The following is a 20,681-nucleotide window of genomic DNA, read 5'->3' on the forward strand; positions in this document are numbered from 1 at the left end:
ATTCAGCCTCATTTAATGCATTTTAAAAAAACATAGCTGATAAGACATTTATGAGCAAGCTAGGACGGACATAGTCAATAACTATTTGTTTTGCACTTTTGAAATGTACAGCGGCAGAATTCAGAACATGGGCCGTTCTTACAGTGTTCTCCCTGTACACCAAGTCAGAACTGTAGGATAAATAAAGGGGGCATATAAGCAAACATATAAGCAAACAAATTATTAGGGTGMAGCACATGGGCTAAMAGCTTACTACACAACATACACTTAATATTACTTTCTTAGCTRCAGTATACATATTGTGAGGGAAATTAACATGTAACATGCTTACCTGCTTTGCTTAATATGAATAGTTAACAATTAAATATACTTAACAAATTGTAAGACATTTCTGTTCTACTAAGGGATGGGCTCTACTCCAGCTCCCTGCAGCWWGTCTAGGCGTGTGGTCAAGGACATGGGTTTTACTCGAGATAGGAGTATCTGGAGCTGACAATTGATTTAATGGGTTGGTGATAAAAACATACAGCATGCATTTCATAGAATGAGTTTGTGTTTGTGTAATGTAAGGGATGAGATGTAATGTATGTAATGTAGGGAGAGATGGCTTGGGTATGGATAATGATGAGAGGAACCTTGTCTTAGGGGCCAAATTCTGGTTTCTGTACAATAAGAACAGTCTTCACAGAAAATGCTATCTGGCTGGGGGATACTCCTTTCTCATATATCAAGTCTCACCTTTTGACCCATTCCAGACATCTGCTGTTTGTTATGTAGAATAGGAGGGGGTATCGTTGCTATAAAATATCTTTGTATGTCAGAGCTCTCGGCACAACACTCAAGAGTGTTGGGTCGACCAGCCTCATTATTGCAGAGCACTTACTCTATGCTCTCTTGTTAATAAGTTTTGAATAAAGTAAATATCCTGATTGGTGATTGACCTTGTCTCTCCTCATTATTGATTAGAATTTCCACGACAATATCTCCCTGGCATATTTTTTTGGGTCGACACATCATCTCTAGATTGGGTGATTTGAYTGGACAATGAGTATTTGGAGACCTAGGCCTATGTCATTGGATATTCAATTGACACATGCGATTCCTCGCTATATTGCCATCTGAAAAACAAAAACGAGCAAAAAGTCGGTAGTTGTATTTGATTAACATTTATTGAAAAAGTATGTRTTTCAGCAAACAAAGCAAGGCACGCAACTACAGAGGACAAACATAGGTACAAGKTAGGCCTTTCATGTTTYAGATTTTTTWAAGTATTGACCTTCGGYGAATCAATGTAGTCAGAGCTAGATTCCACAAAGCCTGGTCTCTGCTCCACTCTGTTGATGAAGTTATCAGAAACTTCCTTCACCATGGAGTTGGGTTTAGTCCGCCACCTGCAGAGGCGCACTGGGCATGGACAAGAGAAATATTTGGTGCCCTTGGCATTGGCATAGTGGCCACTGCTTATCATGTGGAGGYATCAGCGCTCAACTAAATAGCCCATTTGATATAGGCTACAGTTGAAGTYGRAAGTTTACATACACCTTAGCCAAATACATTTAAACTCAGTTTCACAATTCCTGACATTTAATCCTAGTAAAAATTCCTTGTCTTAGGTCAGTTAGGTTCACCACTTTATTTTAAGAATGTGAAATGTCAGAATAACAGCAGAGAGAATTATTTACTTCCAGCTTGTATTTCTTTCATCACATTCCCAGTGGGTCAGAAGTTTACATACACTCAATTAGTATTTGGTAGCAAAAGTATTTGCCTTTAAATTGTTTAACTTGGTCAAACTTTCAGGTAGCCCCACAAGCCCACAATAAGTTGGGTGAATTTGGCCTATTCCTCTGACAGAGCTGGTGTAACTGAGTCAGGTTTGTAGCCTCCTTGCTCACACACATTTTCAGTTCTGCCCATAAATTTTCTATAGGACTGAGGTCAGGGCTTTGTGATGGCACTCCAATACCTCTGACTTTGTTGTCCTTAAGCCATTTTGCCACAACTTTGGAAGTATGCTTGGGGTCATTGTCCATTTGGAAGACCAATTTGCCATCAAGCTTTAACTTCCTGACTGATGTCTTGAGATGTTGCTTCAATATATCCACATCATTTTCCCTCCTCATGATGCCGTCTATTTTGTGAAGTGCACCGCTCCCTCCTGCAGCAAAGCACCCCTACAACATGATGCTGCCGTGCTTCACGGTTGGATGGTGTTCTTCGGCTTGCAAGCCTCCCCCTTTTTCCTCCAAACATAACGATGGTCATTATGGCAAACAGTTATATTTTTGTTTCATCAGACCAGAGGACATTTCTCCAAAATACAATCTTTGTCCCCATGTGCAGTTGCAAGCCGTAGTGCTGGCTTTTTTATGGTGGTTTTGGAGCAGTGGCTTCTTTCTTGCTGAGCGGCTTTCAGGTTATGTCAATATAGGCTTTGTTTACTGTGGATATATATACTTTTGTACCCGTTTCCTCCAGCATCTTCACAAGGTCTTTGCTTGTGTTTCTGTGATTGATTTTCACTTTTCGCACCAAAGTACGTTCATCTCTAGAGACAGAACGCGTCTCCTTCCTGAGCGGTATGACGGCTGCGTTGTCCCATGGTGCTTATACTTGCGTACTATTGTTTTACAGATGAAAGTGGTACCTTCAGGCATTTGAAAATTGCTCCCAAGATGAACCAGACTTGTGGAGGTCTCCATTTTTTCCTCAGTTTTTGGCTGATTTCTTTTTGATTTTCCCATGATGTCAAGCAAAGAGGCACTGAGTTTAAAGTAGGCCTTGAAATACATCCACAGGTACACCTCCAATTGACTCAAATGATGTCAATTAGCCTATCAAAAGCTTCTAAAGCCATGACATCATTATCTGGAATTTTCCAAGCTGTTTAAAGGCACAGTCAACTTAGTGTATGTAAACTTCTGACCCCCAGGAATTGTGATACAGTGAAATAATCTGTCTGTAAACAATTGTTGGAAAATGACTTGTGTCATGCAGAAGTAGATGTCCTAACCGACTTGCCAAAACATAGTTTGTTAACAAGAAATTTGTGGAGTGGTTGAAAAACGAGTTTTAATGACTCCAACCTAATGTATGTAAACTTCCGACTTCAACTGTACAATACTTTGCATTGTTTTTGGGAAGAATTATGTGAGGTGTTATGTCTTGATGGAGGCGGATCTTGGTCAGTTTAACTCGGAAAATGCCACCCATGTCAAGCTACACTATAAAAGTATGTGGACACCCCTTCAAATTAGTGGATTTGGTTAGTTCAGCCATACCTGTTGCGGACAGGTGTATAAAATTGAGCACACGTCCATGCAATCGCCGAATACAAACATTAGGAGAAGAATGGCCTTACTGAAGAGCTCACTGACTTTCAACGTGGCACCGTCATAGAATGCCACCTTTCCAACAAGTCAGTTCGTAAAATTTCTGCCTTGCTAGAGCTGCCCCTGTCAACTGTAAGTGCTGTTATTGTGAAGTGGAAACTTCTAGACACAACAATGGCTCAGCTGGGAAGTGGTAGGCCACACAGAACAGGACTACCGAGTGCTGAAGCGCWWAACGCGTGAAAATCGTCTRTCCTCGGATGCAACACTACGCATCTATGCATATTCACWTTAATAACTCTACCTACATGTACATATTACCTCAACTAACCTGTGCCCCCATATATTGACTCTGTAYCKGTACCCCCCTGTATATAGTCTCGCTATTGTTATTTTACTGCTGCTCTTTAATTACTTGTTRCTTTTATTTCTTATTCTTATCCATATTTTTTAAAACGGCATTGTTATTTAGGGRCTCATAAGTAAGCATTTCACTGTAAGATCTACAGCTGTTGTATTCGGTGTGRTGTGGTGTAAAGCTCGCTGCCATTGGACTCTGGAGCAGYGGAAATTAGTTGTCTGGAGTGATGAATCACAGTTCACTATCTGGCAGTCCGAAGGACTAATCTGTGTTTGGCGGATGTCAGGAGAAGGCTAACTGCCCGAATACATAATGCCAACTCTAAAGTGTGGTGGAGGAGGAATAATGGTCGAGGGCTGTGTTCATGGGTCAGGGCCCTTAGTTCCAGTGAAGGGAAATCTTAACGCTACAGAATACAATGACATTTGAGATGATTCTGTCCTTCTAACTTTGGGAGAAAAGTTTGGGGAAAGCCCTTTCCTRTTTCAGCATGACAATGCCCCTGTGCACAAAGCGAGGTCCATACAGAAATGGTTTGTCGAGATCAGTGTGGAAGAACTTGACTGGCCTGCACAGAACCCTGACCTCAACCCCATACGGACACCTTTGGGATGAATTGGAACGCCGACTGTGAGCCAGGCCTAATCGCCAAACATCAGTGCCTGACCTCACTAATGCTCTTGTGGCTGAATGGAAGCAAGTCCCCGCGCCAATGTTCTAACATCTAGTGGAAAGGAGCTGATCATCTATTTACATTGATGGAAGTGGTTTGGACTCATGTTTCATTTGTTTTAAGTACTGTCCATACTTTTAAATGACTGTATGTGACTGGCCCCTGTGTGTTAGGCAAACGCAATAACTTCTACACTACGGAAACTGAAAGAGAGGAGGGGTAGAAGTAGTATAATATCCCAAATGAAATCCTTACCCTGAATAAATCAATTGATGCATCTACATCTGGTTTATTAGTATAGTCTACATTTGGAGTTTAGAGCGCATGTAATTTGCTCATAAAGAGGTGGATTCTATTTCTAAGCATTCTAACCCCTGTATGTGTATTAGGATTTATTACAGATCCCCATTAGTTCCTGCCAAGGTAGCAGCTACTCTTCCTGGGGTCCAGCAAAATGAAGGCATTTATAAACAATTACAAGCATTAAATTACACTACTCTACTACCACATATCTACAACACAAAATCCATGTGATTTGAAGGTGCTCCACTCTTGGCGTCTCTGTCGTTTWGGTCAATTTAAATATAGAGATAATAAGGCTTAACAATGGGAACGGTGCCACGGGTGGTCAATACCCTTAAATGTTTTATAGCTACTAGGCTTATGATAATTATTTTATTGAGTTGCAGCCAGGTTAGCCTATTTATTTTATGTAGCCTAGTTTTCCCTTAATTTAAATTAAGATGTGAATGAAATTCTTTGAGATAAGCAAGACATATGATAAAATGAATATTCAAATGAATATTCATGCCTATTAGGTTACAGAAGACAACAACACATTTAGGATGTAAAGTTTATGAACGGGGCCAACGATAGTTGAGCACTGCGCCCGGTGAAGTGGGTGGGGCATGAAAAGACGCTCTCTTTGGCTGCGCTTCGCGTCATCTCAACCCAAATAATTTGCTATAGAAGGAAACCGAAGAGTGGACATACCGTTTTCTATGAATTTGGTCTGCACACGAAGTACTGTCTAGTAGCTACATTTGTTAATATGGCTTGTTTTCTGTATTTATTGTAAAAGGTTGCGCGCAAGAAAAGGAATTTCATCAACGATTTTTTGCGTTGTTTGTTAAAATTGTGACGGTATGCAGACAGGATTTGTAATTTGAGCACTGTATTCGACAGTACTTTTCCGAAGGGATATACATGTTTTACCTTGGCACCCAAGGAATGATTTGAATCCAATCAAAATGGCATCGGTAAGATCACTGTGATGCGTGTCTTTCAGCAGGTGTCGGGTGAAATTTTCTATATCAATTTAGGAAGATACTCTTAATACCTACAGGTTAATAGGTTTGATCGAGGATTAATAATGAGTAATTAATGCGGAAATAGTATTTTACTAATTTCTCAGCCTACATAAATTGGTCTATATCTAGTAAAATGAACGAGGGGAAATTCACTAGGTTATTCTAGCTTGACATTTCTTTCGTACATATATATGGATATTAAATAATTGTAGACCTATGATAATTGTCGGTCTTGGCTATGCCTCTATGGCAAGTTTATGAATCATACAACCTACTTGGAGTTACATAACAAAGTGGTTTATTAAATTAAAGTTTTTGAATGCATTTTGACCATTCTTATTTGTATTTCATWAAAAATATATATTTTGTTAACATGTAAAACGTTTGTGATAGGCCATTTTATTTATTTTTTTAACAGATTTAAAGATTATCTTCATTTTGGGAGCTGCCGCTGAGCAGAACCACTCAGGCACTGATACACTGAASTGGTCAGGTTTTTCCCAATCAGAATCCTGTTTGGGAGATGGAGGTGATTCGTCACTCTTCTGTGTTTGCAGCCGGGGTGATGGAGGCCTTTGATCATTCCCCGTCCGACAAAGAACTAGTGTCCAAGTCCAAGGCACTGTGTAGGGACTACATACACTCTAGGCTCAACCTCTATGGGCTAGGCTCGTCCAAAACTCAGGTGGACTCAACGCTTTGTGATGTGGCTGCTGTGCTTCTCTGTCTCGGTAAGAACCTGCTGCAAATCGTTACATGTGAAACTTCACATAAAAAATTACCTAATTTCTCTTGAGAATCCCTATGTTCCACTGAATAGATATGGTACACACTGTACWGGATTTGTCCACCACGTGTATATCAGTGGCTTGCCTTGAGATTAAGGACTGGCACAGACTGACATGCATGACCCAGAATGCTATTAAAAACCGTCTGGCAGTCCGGGGTGAGGGCAATCAAGCTACTGAATGGTTCAGTTTGGTATGCTAATTGAGACAGGTGAGATGACACTTACATACCCCACAGGCCCCTCTTGTTCATCATCTATATTTACTAAATGGGTGGCGCAGGACCTGTCTGGACACACTGGTGGGTTGTGGGCTATGGCTGATTTTGTTCAGCTTGGGTTGGTTTGTGGCCAAGACAATAGATTTGTTTACTTTGTTGATAACAACACATCTCTAAAAGCTTGGTCACAGAGCCAAAAAGTTTGGGGAAAAACTGATTTAGGATAACCAGACTGGTCATAGAAACTAACGCCCCTGTGGTTCAATGATTGCCCCTTATTTGACAGTGAAACAATCTGCAGTTGCTGCATCCATTTTGGATGTATAAATTCATGATATGTATCCATTGATTCTTGAAGAATATAAATTATAAATAAAGGCCTCATGAGCTTTGTTCAACTGTTGTACCCCATCAGAACCCAACGTATTATAAGTGTTTTTTTTACTGCAATGTTTGTAAACAAAGTAGATGTTAACAAACACTATATAGCCTCAACATGATTTAAACTATAGGTTTKATATCATGGCTGGTCAGTCCTTGCATCCATAGCTCTGTCTAAGAATTTGAGCGATTACATTTCTCCAGCCCTATTCCTCAGCTTTTTACCGAAACAGGTGGGGAGGCACTTTATTGTTTCAATTGCGGATTGAAACTTTAAGTCATTAATTGGGTTGATAGACCAGTCATGCTTTCTCAGCGCTATCCTGTTCCTAAATGTTCAGCCTTGTGGTCGCCCCTGGTTTTTCTAGGTGATGAGCTGGAGTGCATGCGGCCCAGTGTCTACCGGAACGTGGCGAGACAGCTCAACATCTCAGTAGCCATGGAGACCATGGTTTCTGATGCCTTCGTTGCTGTGGCAACAGAGATATTCGCAGCAGGTGAACAACTTCAAAGGGTTGGGGGTTGATGTTGCATAAGCTGACCAGTCAGGGCTGATTTTTGGCAACACACAAGAACATCAGGTGTCTGGAACAACTGTCCTATTCCGTCACTGGTACATGCAGTCTCTGCTGTGTAAAAGCATCACACAGTAGCCTACATCTTTATTTTCTTTACTTGACATGTTTTTCTGTCTATTGGACATAGACAAGTTGAAACTTTGACAAAAACATGCATTTATTTTTTATCTAACAGCTCACATTCCGTCACTAGTACACACCGTTTCTGCTATGGATCATGTCACTAAAGAGCGAAAAGGTAATTCAATGCCATACATGAATTACTGCTACAGTACAGGATGGGTCCCCTGGGCTGCATTAATAATATGTCGCTCAAACTTGGCTCTGTGTCTGGAAAGATAAAAATAGGCTACATTCGAAAGCATTTTTCGAGCAGGCATTTAGGCAGAACTGTGACTGTTTTGACGTCACCAGAGGCCTTTTTGGAACACCGTGGGATTCCTCCAGACAGAAAAACAAACCTTTGACCAAGGCAACGTTGACCTTTTGGGATGTGGTGTTAAACGGCAGTATATTWATTAGACTAAAAAAAGATAAGCAAAATTGCTTACATGTAATGATTGCAATAGAGACTAATGAATAATGATTTAATTGTCAATCAAATGCTGCACTCAGAATAATGGATTGTAATGGATCAAAATCCCAACTCTGATCATGAACTGTTCTTAAAAAAACGATTGAAATTAAGTGTTTCAACTTCCAACCATAGACCATTATGACATCATTCGATTACATTCGATAAGGAAGTGCTTTGGCTAGACGTTCCGTGTAACCTCGCCTCTCGTCTTTTACTCATTGCCAAGTGCACAAACTAATCTTGCTTCCCCAATGTCCCCGATTTCTCTCCCTTCCCTTCTAACCCTTCTCTTCCTCCATCTTCTCCTTATCCCCAGACAATCTATTCTTGGCTGGGTCATCTCACGTCAGGGTCAGATCTCTGTAGGGAGTTAGACGACGTGAGTAACTCCCTGTCCCAGAGGGAGTTAGCTTGTTTAAGCCTTCCCTGAGGTCCATAGATCCCTAGAACCAGGTCACAGGTCAGTCAGTGAAGGCAAACAAAAAATGCTTAAAGGAGGCTAATGCCATTAGCCTTCTTGTTGCATCACAGTCATATGAATAACTCCTGTTAGTTTGCTTCCTGTGAGCAACAGGTGTGCATTTCTTTTATTATTATTATTTTGAAGCTCTTGTGGAAAATTGTAGAAAAATGAATGTAAATAATGATTATGAAAAATGGCGTTAGATACCCCAGCGGTTCAGAGCATTGGGCCAGTAACCGAAAGGTTGCTGGTTCGAATCCCCGAGCCGACTAAGTGAAAAATATGTCTATGGCTTTGAGCAAGGCACTTAACCCTAATCACTCCTGTAAGTCGYTCTGGATAAGAGCGTCTGCTAAATGACTATAATGCAAAGAAAGAAGCAGTACTGCAGTGTGATGTCATCTATAAATATGGGCCAATGCCTCTTCTCTAAACGCTGATGAAGGATGCCACCGAMACGCGTTTGTTCTGACCTCTGATGCAAAAAATATATACATCAAAGCAGACTATTTCAGTGAGTGCAGGTTTTTCCGTTCTTCAAGCATCACAGTCATAACAGGGCTGATAGCCAAACGGCTTTACCAGGAAACTAATGACCATTTCTTTGATGTAGAGCTCTGATGCGACTGTCTTGCTCTTTCTCTCTGGATAATGGACATACTGTACAGTTGACTTCTGAAGTAGGCAGTGTCTTGGTACCATCTCTGCACTAGACTGCAGCATGTAGAAGTAGAGCAATTTAAAATAAAGTACAATGGGGTCCGAAATTGACACCCTTAATAAAAATTTGAAAACATTTCTCAAAGGTAGGGGTCAAAACGATTGACACCCCTGTTTTCAATAMTTCAAACCACAGGTTTTCAATGGGTTTCAAGTCCGGAGAGTGGAGACTGAGATGTCAATGCAAAATGTTGATTTTTGTTGCCAATTAACCATTTCTTTGTAGGTCTTCCATACACAATCCTTCCAGATCCTYGATGTCCTTCATCTGAGTTGATGGTGGGCCTTCTTCCATGGATACGCGTGCTTSGGGTTATTKTYTTGCTGRAAGAGTTTCAGCCRCCTGGCAGAGGAAACCAGGTTTTTGGCTAAAATGTCCTGGTACTGGGTAAAGTTCATGATGCCATTGACCTTAAGGGCCCCAGGACCAGTGGAAGCAAAATAGACTCATAACATCAAAGATCCACCAYCCTATTTTACAGTAGGTATGGGGTTATTTTCTGCTCATGTATTCTTATTGCGACGCCAAACCCACCASTGCTGTGCATGGCCAAAGTGTATTTTCTTGTCATCCAACAAATATAAATGCCTGTTTGCTAAATGGCATTTGCACATGGATTTGAACTGGAGCTTTTGGTCACGACAGGAAAATAGAGCTCTTATGGTCATCGGCACCGTGAACTTTACCCAGTACCAGGAGGCTGAAACTTGGCTTTACACATCAAAATATGCAAATAAATGGTTTATTGGCCACAAAAAGCAAYATTTTGCAATGGCCATCTCAGTCTCCGGACTTGAAATCCATTGAAAACCTGTGGTATGAATGGAAGAAGGCCCACCATAAACTCAGATGAAGGACATCAAGGATCTGGAAGGATTGTGTATGGAAGAATGGTCTAAGATCCCTCCCAGTGTTCTACAACTCATAAACCATTTTAGAAAAAGGCTCAGTGCAGTTAACGCATTGAAAACGAGCGTCAATGTTTGTTTAGATTGTTTAACAATGAATCTTTCTCTGAGCCACTGTATTACTATAAAATATAAATACCCCTCTGTTTTTGAGCCTCTAATATAGCTCAGTATTTGATTGATTTCATTTGGTCATTTTTGCTTATCTTTATATCAATGGTGTCAATTTCGGACCCCACTGTATTTGARTTGGGACTGGTGAACTGCAATACACACTTATCAGCAGTCTAACTGCCTCAACTGTTTTGTTATGAGCTATGTTCTTTTCAATAATGTTGCAGTATTGCAATAAATAGTATGAAGCATCATGATCAAMTAACCACAATCAGCCAACTGATCCGTGATTCTCGCTCTCCCGTCCATAGGTATCACATGGGGGAAGGTGGTATCTATGTACGCCGTGGCTGGGGCTCTGGCGGTGGACTGCGTGCGACAGAACCAGCCAGCTACGGTCCAAACCATAGTGGACAGCCTGGGCCAGTTTGTCCGCAATAACCTGGCCCCTTGGCTGAAGAAACGCGGAGGATGGGTGAGTGGCTGGACTGTTGTTGTTGACCAAGGGACAGTTTTGTTTCGTAACTACCACATCGTTGTGGTTCTTCGAACACACCGACAGCGTCATTGCGCAAAATAGTATGCAGCTTCATCTGGATATGTATGCAACAAAAGTTTAACATTCACCTTCTGCTACCATTTCTGTCAAGCCGTCTACGCATACATTTGTTCGATAAATCCTATGTATGCACCACACCGAACGCGCTGCCTCTGCAACGCAATCGCAGCGTTTCATTGGAAATTAAGGTCATTCTGGTGTACCAAAATGCAATRACGCTGTCGGYGTATTCGAAGCAGGATGCTTATTGAAGCGCAGCAGACCTTCCCCTCAATGTAGTYTTTTGAAGGATGCAGAGTTTAGCCTATGCTGCCCTCTAGCGGTTCAGTGGAAGTGTATGGGCAACATTACCAGAGATTTTGGCTTCTCAATTGTCTTTTCTTGATTCCTTACATCGCCCTCCTTCAAATATCTTAGATCTAAGGTTATTTTCCTGACCTTCAATGCATGTTGAGAAGGATGGAGGATGCAAAGAATGTCCTGACAGTTTCTCTTAGGCATTTCCAATGTGACCTGTCTTTTTCCAGACGGACATTAAGAGGTGTGTGGTGAAGTTAGATGCCGTTCCTCAGACCCATTGGCTGTCTCCCGTTGCCCARTCCTGCAAGCACTTTCTATCAACACTGTACATCTACATTATGAAGGAGCCATGAGAAGAATTGGGAGAAGAATTCCGGGTTGAAAGAACACGCACTTGAAGTCCTGATGGAACACATTTTCTGGAAGATTGATGACTGTCTAAACAGTGACTTTCCTTCTTGCCAAGTCACAGTATCACATTTGTACAATCAATGAATGCTCTTCTTCCAAAGAGTATTTCATTTGGGTAGTTCCACCAATTAGGTGCCCTTTTTAGTGCGAAGAGCAGATGATCTACTTCAGAAAATTCCACCCAAAGTCTTGGTATTTGTTTCATTAGTCCATTGTTGRGGCMYAAAATGTTTTGCATGTCAACGATAAAGTTTGATGTATAACTTTCCAAATACAGAAATGTAGCCCGTATGATGCATCAGACTAGAAGTCAAAATGCTGAATTTGTCATTTTGTTTAATTTTCCATGTGGTCTATATTAAAAAGGGCACTTCATTTAATATAACAGGCTTTTAAAATAATTTGTGCACAATTTCTACTTAAAATATMAAAGGGACGCAAAGGAACTTATTTTGTGGAACGACCAATACACATCAGCAAAAGTTGATCTGAAGTCAACTTTTTAGTTGTACAGAACCATGTATCTTTCAGTGTCGTAATGCATTTTGCACTACTGTGTCGGCGTGAGTACTTTGGTAGGTGCTCATACCTCTGGATCTCACTTCAGTCTGATGCCTACAGCATATCATCTCTGGGACTTTACACTGAAGAAATGGACAAAGCATCCAATTGTTTTTTTGCTGCACCACTGTAGAGGACATGAATTGTATGATGAGCTATTACTGTTGTGGGATGCACGTCTAGCCAGGCTYTGCACACTTTACAGTGCTGTATTTGCTAGGAATGAAACGGGTAGGGGTCAACCTTGCATTTGTCCAATAAGAAACTTGTTTGTTGCAATGTTTTTGCTACGGTGTGCCCTAATGAATACTCTCCCGTTGATTTATGGGGGATATTTTAGAATGTTGGATCTTTTAAAATCTTAATGTATTTTATTCAGATACTGTAGTGATTGAATCTTAAAGTATCTTTCCTGTGGTCCAGTTGACTTATTGTGCTGTATATACTTTCATATGCAAAATAAACTTTTAAACACTATCGTAATAAGTGCTGTAAACAGGAGTGAAATCACCACAATTAGATTGTTACATTTGTTTTTATTCAACTTATCCATTGGGTTCAATACAGCCTCTATGAGAAGGACAACTTGATTATGGTAGCATTAAATTAAGGGCTGAACACACTTACTTAAACATCACTTGTTGCAGCTGTCTTTTGGCACAATGACCACATCTAGAATCGGTTTATCCTCCCCAAACCCCAATGGGAGAAAACACTAACCTAGATCAGCATTAATTAAGGGGCAGGAAAATCAAATGAACAAAGTCTAGTGCTTGTTATTACTCCCCGTCAYCTCCTGGTGGTCAAGAGGAGCGGCGGTAGGTGATGTGCAAATGCTGCATAAGTGGCCCACCCTCCATCGCCATGGAGACAGTCTGCTCAAGCTTCCCATCCGGTCTCAGCTGGAACACTCTGGAAATCTGAGGGAGAGAACAGGAATCCATCAAATCCTAATTACTGTGGTTTAACCAGAGTAGTGCACTTGACACCAGAGAGTATCCAATTGGAAGGGAGCTTGTTAAATTCTGTAACACTTTATTGGATCTGTCAATTTTGTAAAACTTGACGTAACAAATTAAAAGAACCAGAAAGTTGTAAGCAACTTTGCACAAGGTAGCTTCTAAGCCCAATCCCTAAACCCCCCAGTATTTACAGATCAGGAAATAGCAAAGCGGTAAATTGTTTTTACACCAACCATTGAATATCTATTAGGGGCATAGGCCAAATTTTGTTGGATCGAAAAGAGTATCAACAGACTAGAAAGTGGCAGTCTCACCTGCTGTACATGGGGTTCTTTAGCGAAGGAGGTTCTGGCCAGGGCATGGGTGTGTAGAGTTAACTGCTGTCCAGTCAGGTCTCCTTCCTCAATCTCCACCAGGCCTGTAGAGAAGAGAACACCAGATTTATAGGAGGTTCTGATCTCTCATGGACAGATCTATGCAAACATAACTGATACTGTAGAATCTGTTGGGAACTAATGTGATAATGAGCAGCAGTAGTTCCGGTGTTTTGTCACTGGTTATTTGGACAAAAAAAAAGGTTTTGGCATCTTTTGAAATTTGGAGGGGAYATTTGGCCATAACTTGCAAAGAGAGAGGGTGGAACTCCTTGTTCTGGTTCTGCTCCTCGTTCTAGCAGCTTTTCATCTCTTCTCTCAATACGTATGGAACCAGAACTTAAAATCGAGCCACTGACTAATTACGTGAGACTTCAGATTTGGGTTATCTGAGATTAGAGGTTCAGACCTGGTTTAATAGCTTAGTTGAACGGACAGATGAAAAGTTGCAGATTCAAGTCCCACTTGGGCAACGKTCTAAATTATCTGAGGGGTAAGTATAGGCTAGGTCTAAAGCATTGAACAGTCTCGTACCTGAGTTCTGTGCTATAATGAAGGCTACTCTGTTGCCGCCTGGTTGTATTCTGATGAAGCCACACTCCCTGTGCATAGGTTTCTTATTCTCAGCATGGAACGCATTAAACCTGCAGAACAGGGGAAATAAATGTACACGTGATTATTATAACACTGTACRTTCATCCTAGCCCGGAAACCCAACGTCGAATTTCACGTCGGGCATAAATTAGCATTTGGATCAGAAAAATTTCCTCATGACCTCTACGAGCCAGAATGTTGAATAAAATGATATTTGAAACTTACTTTACCGGTTGTCYGTGTGGTTGGTCCTTTTGCAGGTAGAAATGAGAGACAATACAYCCACAGGAAAGTTGATGTAATTATACTTTTCAAAGCGCTGGAAGTGCGTTGAGGTTTCTGTCAAAGATACTTGCCAAACTTGTGCACGTTTACATGGTTCTGCGCAAGCAAATATCAAAGGCGGCACTCAACAAACGGTACAAGAACATTAGCCAGCAAGAATCCTCACCCGGAGGCATATTGTCGCTGGAGATTTTAACTAGGGAGGAACCGATATGACATTTTTGGCCAATACCGATATTTTCCTTGCCCAAAAAATAAATTAAAAAACAATTCCGATAACCGATATAACATTTTAGTGGCCTTAAGCATTCTAGTACAGTTCAAGTTTGTTAGCCTTTATGCATGTCCCTATTACCAGTAAAACAATCAAAACCCATTTCTTAATTTGTTCAGTCTCAAGCAGGATTTCATCATACACGTCAAGCAGTGAAGTTTCAGCTCTCTGTCCATGGCCTCTTCCTCGGTACGCACTCAGTGTCCTTTTCCATCTTGTCCAGCTGTCTAACATTTCATGTAAACCCCGCTTGTTTGCATCGAAGTAGCGGTCCTTGTACCTAGCATCGAGCATGGTGGCGACAGTAAAGGAGGTTCCGAGAGAATGCCACCGAATTGCTTATTTACAGCCTCTTGTAGAGTACTTTTGCAAGTTAACCCCACGGTCTGTGTYGGMAGTTTTGTTGAGCAGRMGTTTAAAWGCCATGACAGAGGGTRTCACGTCTGCTGCAGACGCAGTTGATAAACGTATTTTTCGATTCAGTTGTTCGAATGGAGCTAGGAGTGTGTTCAAGTTTCAAACAGGTTCTCAAATGCCATTTAAAATGGTAGTAGCGGTATGAGAACCAGCACATTCTTGAGCATGCAATACGGTTTTCCTCAGTACGAAATCCTCGTCGACCCACTGTGCTGTCAGACTCAGCATGCTCATGGGGCTGACGTCGCTGGTCCAAATGTCAGTCGTGAAGCTAATAGCAGTGACGCCCATAGCAAGTAGCTCATRGATGTGGGTTTCAACAATACTGTGYAACTCCGGTAGGGTAACATCTGAAAAATAGCGCCTACTTGGTAGTGTGTACCGGGGCTCGAGGTGCTCGACCAGTCGGCRAAAGCCAACATCATCCACGACAGAGAACGGTTGATTGTCAAGGGCAATGAATTCCATTATCTTGGCGTTGATKGATTTCACCTTTGAGCTGTCTCGCTGAAATGTTCACTCTTTCAAATGACTGCTCGACTTAAACTTGTTGGAAGTGTGCGCTTAGTATTTTTCTGCTTTTGTTCTGTGTAGCGCAGTATTTTTCATGCCGTCATTACATCTACGTTATATAGGTATGCACGTCAGCTTTGACATCGGTTTTGCACATCGGCATTAAACTAGACATCGGGCCGATGTTGACATTTATCTAATATCGTCCGATTCCAATATGCTTACCGATATCGTGCATCCCTAATTTCAACCAAATTCTTCCAAAGTATCACCAACATGTATCYTAACCCATGATAGGAAACATGCTGGAACAGGTGTACACAAACATCCGTGACGAGTACAACGCCAACCACCGCCCCCACGTCGGCCAATCAGATCACGTCGCTGTTCCTACTCMCCACCTACAAGCAGCAACTCAAGAGGGAGCCACCAACACAGAACAGTGAGGCGCTGGACAGAGGCAGACTCAATGCTGCAGGTCTGTTTTGGGAATACTGATTGGAATATGTTCGAAGAGTCATCCACCCAGGACTCATCCACCAACATTGGGGAATATACATTGTTAGTCACAGGCTTCATTAGGAGATGTGTTATACCCACAATAACAATCCAACCAAAAACCCTGGATGAATGGTGAAAATCCACACCATGCTCAGAGGCCGTACTGCAGCATTCAATGTCAGAACGAACCCCGACAACTTGAAGGCAAGTACAAGGCAACCAGGTACGAGTTCCGCAAATCCATTAGGGACGCAAAAAGTAAAAAAATTCAAAMCGATGTTCAACAATTCAGACTCGCGATGCATGTCGCAAGGACTACAGCCATCTACAGTGCCCACCGATGCCTCCCTCCCAGGCGAGCTTACCACATATGCTCACTTCAAGGCCGACAATAACGAGCCATCCAGGAAGACTCACGCTGCACCGGATGACCAAGCACTTTTGCGCTCCACTCTCAGAAGAGTGAATCCTCACAAAGCAGCCGGCTCAGATAGTATCCCTGGCCGCATCCTCAGAGTGTGCACTGACCAGCTGGCGGGCATCTTCAACCTGTAGTCCCCCCACTTGCTTTAAGGAGACCGCCATCATCCCAATGCCCAAGACCAAGGTGACATTCCCAAATGACTATCGCCCCATTGGCTACAGTTCAGCACTCAACACTATTGTTCTCTATGYTTGACACCAAGCTCAAAGTCCTGTGTCTGGACAACACCCTCTGCAACTGGATCCTGAACTACCTGATGGGAAAACCACAGGCTGAGGATTGACAACACCCCCACACTACTCTTAACACAGGTGTGTCCTCAGCCCTCTGCTGTACTCCCGGTTCACCCACAACTGACTTTGTGCAACACCAACTCYAAGTTTKCTGACGACRCCACGGTTGTAGGCCTGATAACCAACAACGAGTCAGCCTAWAGGGAGGTGGTAACTGTCCTGGTACCTCAATGCCAGTTCAACAACCTCTCCCTCAATATCAGCAGAACAAAAGGAGTTGACTGTTGACTTCAGAAAGCAAAGGGAACATGCCCCAATCCACAGCAACAGGACTGCATTTTCCACTGAGGGCTTGACATGGACCAATAACACCACCAGTCGAGGGTGCAACAGCGCTGCTACTTCCTAAGGCGGCTGAAGTAATTTGGCATGCCATCCCCCAGTCCTCTCCCAATACTACCKCTACACCATCAAGAGCGTCCTGACCGGTTGCATCATGGCCTGGTCGGGAATTGCTCTCTCCTCAACCGCAAGGCCCTTCAGCAGCGGGTGAAGACGGCCCCAGTGTTCCCACCCATCCAGGACATCTACTGGAAACAGTGCATGAGGAAGTCTCGCACATCAAGGACCCCACACACACCAGCTGTTCACTTCCTTAGTCAGGCAGACGGTATCGGAGCATGAGGTCTGATAGAAACGGTCTCTGAGCCTGTTGGTATCTACAAACCGTCAGACTGCTGAACACTTGGTCAGTCCAGTTCACCTGCTGAGTCTCCGCACACATGCACTACACACTTGCCCCCAATCCCTGCCTTCCCCAAAACATGTTTAAATATTGGACTATAAAATTGTTCCTGTATTTTATTTATTCTATTCAGCCATTTACTTTGTTCATATTCTTATCTATTATTATTGCATTGTCAAGAAGGAACCTGCAAGTAAGCATTTTCTTGGGCGGTGTTTACCATGTAKAGCTTGGGACTAAGGTTTTATCTGCATTTTTGTCCAAATGTTATTGACAGCCAAGTTTTAATGTTCTCTACCTACATAGTACTCAATACCCATTCATGTTTGATAAATTCAAGATAAAAATAGCTGACACTTCAGAAATTTAAAGCCAATTATCTCATAATCATCTTTTTATGCAGAAAAGTTGATGTAATTCTACTTTCCTGTGGATATATTGTCTCACACACCAACCTGCAAAAGAACCAACCACACGGAMAACAGGTAAAGTTAGTCAAAATATAATTTTATTCAACATTCTGGCTTGTAAAGGTTGTCAGAGGAAACTTCCCTGACCCAAACGCTCATTTATGCCAGACGTTGAATCCAAAACAATTAGTCATTTAGCAGACACTTTTGTCCAAAGCAACTTAGTCATGCGTGCATACATTTTACATATGTATGGTCATTACAGGCGCCCTACTCTACCAACTGAGCTAGAAAGGACATGATTCAAAAAAATCATAGCAGGCTAAGCGCAACCTTGACAGGCTCTACTTGTGTAGTGTGATGTTTGTTAGGCCTGCTGTACCCTAGTCAGCTGTCAGTCCAACTCACATGAAGTTGATGACTGGTTGGCCCACATGGGAGAAGTGCAGTCTCTCGTTGTAGCGGAAAGGTGGTATGGAGGAGAATGAGCCCTCTCCTGGCTCATCGGACTCCCAGACCCCGAGAAGCCAGTCCAATGCCAGCAGCGCAGGGTTCAGCTCAGCTATGGGGGAACACAAGGGCTTCATATAGGGGACAGTCATTTGCGTAGGCCTAGCCAGACAACCACGGCACGTATCCGATTTTGACGTAGCCTATGAATACGCAACAAAAACTCGTAGTCGCTCGCCACTTCAGCTCCACTATACGGGTTGCGTTGCTTTACTATCAATTGTTGCTAGTGGTTGTACCAAATGATCCTCCAATTACACAAGTTGTTTTTGTTTACATTGTGAACATAGTAGCTTCTTGACATCATAAATCTTAGTAAAATAGCCAGTGGTGTATAGTCGAGGCCATATGCCTTCGACCAAATGATCAAAGGACATAAAAAAAAAAAAATGAAAACGCAGCTACGTGATCAGAAATCTCAACTAGCAAGCAAGTCGCAGCAATGAAGAATTGAGTGCGTGCGCGTTCCGCGAAGGGGGGGGGGGGGGGGTTGGCTTGCAGGGGGAGCTTTTCGGTACAACACCGGCAGTGGGAGAAGATGGAGTTAGATGGATTTTGGCCGACGTTATGCAAATTCTCATTGATTAAACATTTGACCTCAATACATTTTTATGTTTCCAAAACTATAATATGTCATGAACAGAGTGAACTACGTTTTGTAGACTTTATCCTTTGCCAAAGTTTTAATTTTGCGTTCTTTAGAAGTAATGCAAGGGCGAATTGACTTATTGCACAGCAGAATTCAGTGTAGACGTACCCTATTGGAAATAAGCAAATGTAGRCCTATGCTAGAACGAGCCAATARGATCTCACTAGGTTGTGCTTGGCTCGCCCACTTACTTGCTTTTTATTTATTTATTTAACKAGGCAARTCRGTTAGGGAACAAATTCGTATTAACAATGACGGTCTAYCGGGGAACAGTAGGTTAACTGCCTTGCTCAGAGGCAGAACGACAGATTTTTACCTTGTCAGCTCGGGGATTCTAACCACACCTGTTCTGCCAACACAGTACAATGTGTGGTTCTGACTCACTATTCCAAGCTTACGCGTACTACACGTACTATTTGAATGGTTTGCTGATATTTACCTTTTACAGTGGAGTGATTATAGTCTAATCGGGTGGATTAATTTGCTCCCATTGCAAATGACTGGCCGTGGTCCATTTTGCGTTAGTTATAAAATAACTTTGGTTTAGCTCGGAAAAACAATCTCGGGACAGGRTATAGCTGGGCGCACTTGYGTACTAGGCTAATTCAGGACACTTTCATGCCCTGATATAAGGAGCTGGCGGCAAAACGTTTGATTAAACAAGTCAGAGACAAACTAATGCATTAAATGACATATTTAAAAAGAGCGAATAGATATACAATCCCTAAATCAGCTGTAACTGTCAATAGTAAAACAAAAGTTTAAAACGATTGAGTCAACCTTAATCTAGAAAATGAATGGTGAAGTCGCTCGATGGTTGAAGTGTAGCAGGGCCATAAGGAAATTTATAAAATGTGTTTCTTGGGCCGTTATCGATATCATGAATCTAACCTTATAGCCAACCTACACAAAGCGCAATGTCGCAAGTGTTATATGTAAAAACTAAATAAAGTAAAGCTATATCTACCGAGTAAAATTGTATCGAGTTGGTATGCTGTTGACATTGAATATACACGTATAGAGAGTAGGCTAAGTAAGCAGTTCAAGGATAAAATGTTTCACCGTTGGAATTAGATTGTAAAAAAATTGCTTACCTGACTGGTGAAAAGGGCACGCCATTGCAAAGGTTGTCTTATTCAAAGTATGTCATTATGTTAGAAAAGGAAGACCAATMTTTCGCGAAGCAGTGAAATGGTGCATATAATACTGCGACAATATTATTCTCAGGCTGTCATGTTACTGACGCCCCCTTTTTCACAGATTAATCTTCTTCAGTGGGGTTTATCGGAGGTTGGCATCCAACGTTATGGTGCATTACCGCAACCTACTGTACTGGAGTGTGGGCTAGAGACAGGAAGACACGAAATYCTACCTGCCAGCCCCGTTGCTCTTAAAAAATATAACATATTTGAGACTATATCTAATGACGTTCTACTCAATATACAATTAAACTAATTTACTGTATGTATCCCC

General features: G+C 42.0%; 2 protein-coding genes across 5 annotated transcripts; one reads left to right on the forward strand and one right to left on the reverse strand.

Moving 5' to 3' along the window:
- The first annotated feature begins 5,318 nt into the window (after window positions 1-5,318).
- Window positions 5,319-11,843, forward strand: LOC111979681 (bcl-2-related ovarian killer protein homolog A). Of its 4 annotated transcripts, none has more exons than XM_024010310.2 (6): window positions 5,319-5,625; window positions 6,234-6,407; window positions 7,434-7,562; window positions 7,819-7,881; window positions 10,738-10,901; window positions 11,513-11,731. In XM_024010310.2, exons 2-6 carry the CDS (start codon window positions 6,242-6,244, stop codon window positions 11,636-11,638), a joined length of 648 nt encoding a protein of 215 aa, XP_023866078.1. In that variant the 5' UTR covers window positions 5,319-5,625; window positions 6,234-6,241; the 3' UTR covers window positions 11,639-11,731. The 4 variants fall into 4 exon arrangements, with proteins under 4 accessions (XP_023866078.1, XP_070305083.1, XP_023866077.1 ...); XM_024010309.2 differs by having other exon boundaries at window positions 5,352-5,625; window positions 6,095-6,407; XM_070448982.1 differs by lacking the exon at window positions 7,819-7,881 and having other exon boundaries at window positions 11,513-11,843.
- A 930-nt stretch (window positions 11,844-12,773) lies between these two features.
- Window positions 12,774-20,435, reverse strand: thap4 (THAP domain containing 4). The gene is made up of 5 exons (XM_024010312.2): window positions 20,303-20,435; window positions 18,458-18,611; window positions 14,128-14,237; window positions 13,534-13,637; window positions 12,774-13,177 (listed from the first exon to the last, which is right to left on the reverse strand). The coding sequence occupies exons 1-5, from the start codon at window positions 20,325-20,327 to the stop codon at window positions 13,061-13,063; spliced, it is 510 nt and encodes a 169-aa protein (XP_023866080.1). The 5' UTR covers window positions 20,328-20,435; the 3' UTR covers window positions 12,774-13,060.
- Between the last annotated feature and the right edge of the window lie 246 nt (window positions 20,436-20,681).

The sequence above is a fragment of the Salvelinus sp. IW2-2015 genome, linkage group LG19, assembly GCF_002910315.2.
Source record: "Salvelinus sp. IW2-2015 linkage group LG19, ASM291031v2, whole genome shotgun sequence".
Taxonomy (NCBI): Eukaryota; Metazoa; Chordata; class Actinopteri; order Salmoniformes; family Salmonidae; genus Salvelinus; species Salvelinus sp. IW2-2015.

Coding starts and splice junctions, on each gene's coding strand:
- thap4 (XM_024010312.2), bottom strand. CDS start 20,327: ATGGCGTGCCCTTTTCACCAGTCAG. Junction 18,612..20,302: donor GTGCCCTTTTCACCAGTCAG/GTAAGCAATTTT, acceptor GTTCCCCCATAG/CTGAGCTGAACCCTGCGCTG. Junction 13,638..14,127: donor CATTATAGCACAGAACTCAG/GTACGAGACTGT, acceptor TCTTCTCTACAG/GCCTGGTGGAGATTGAGGAA.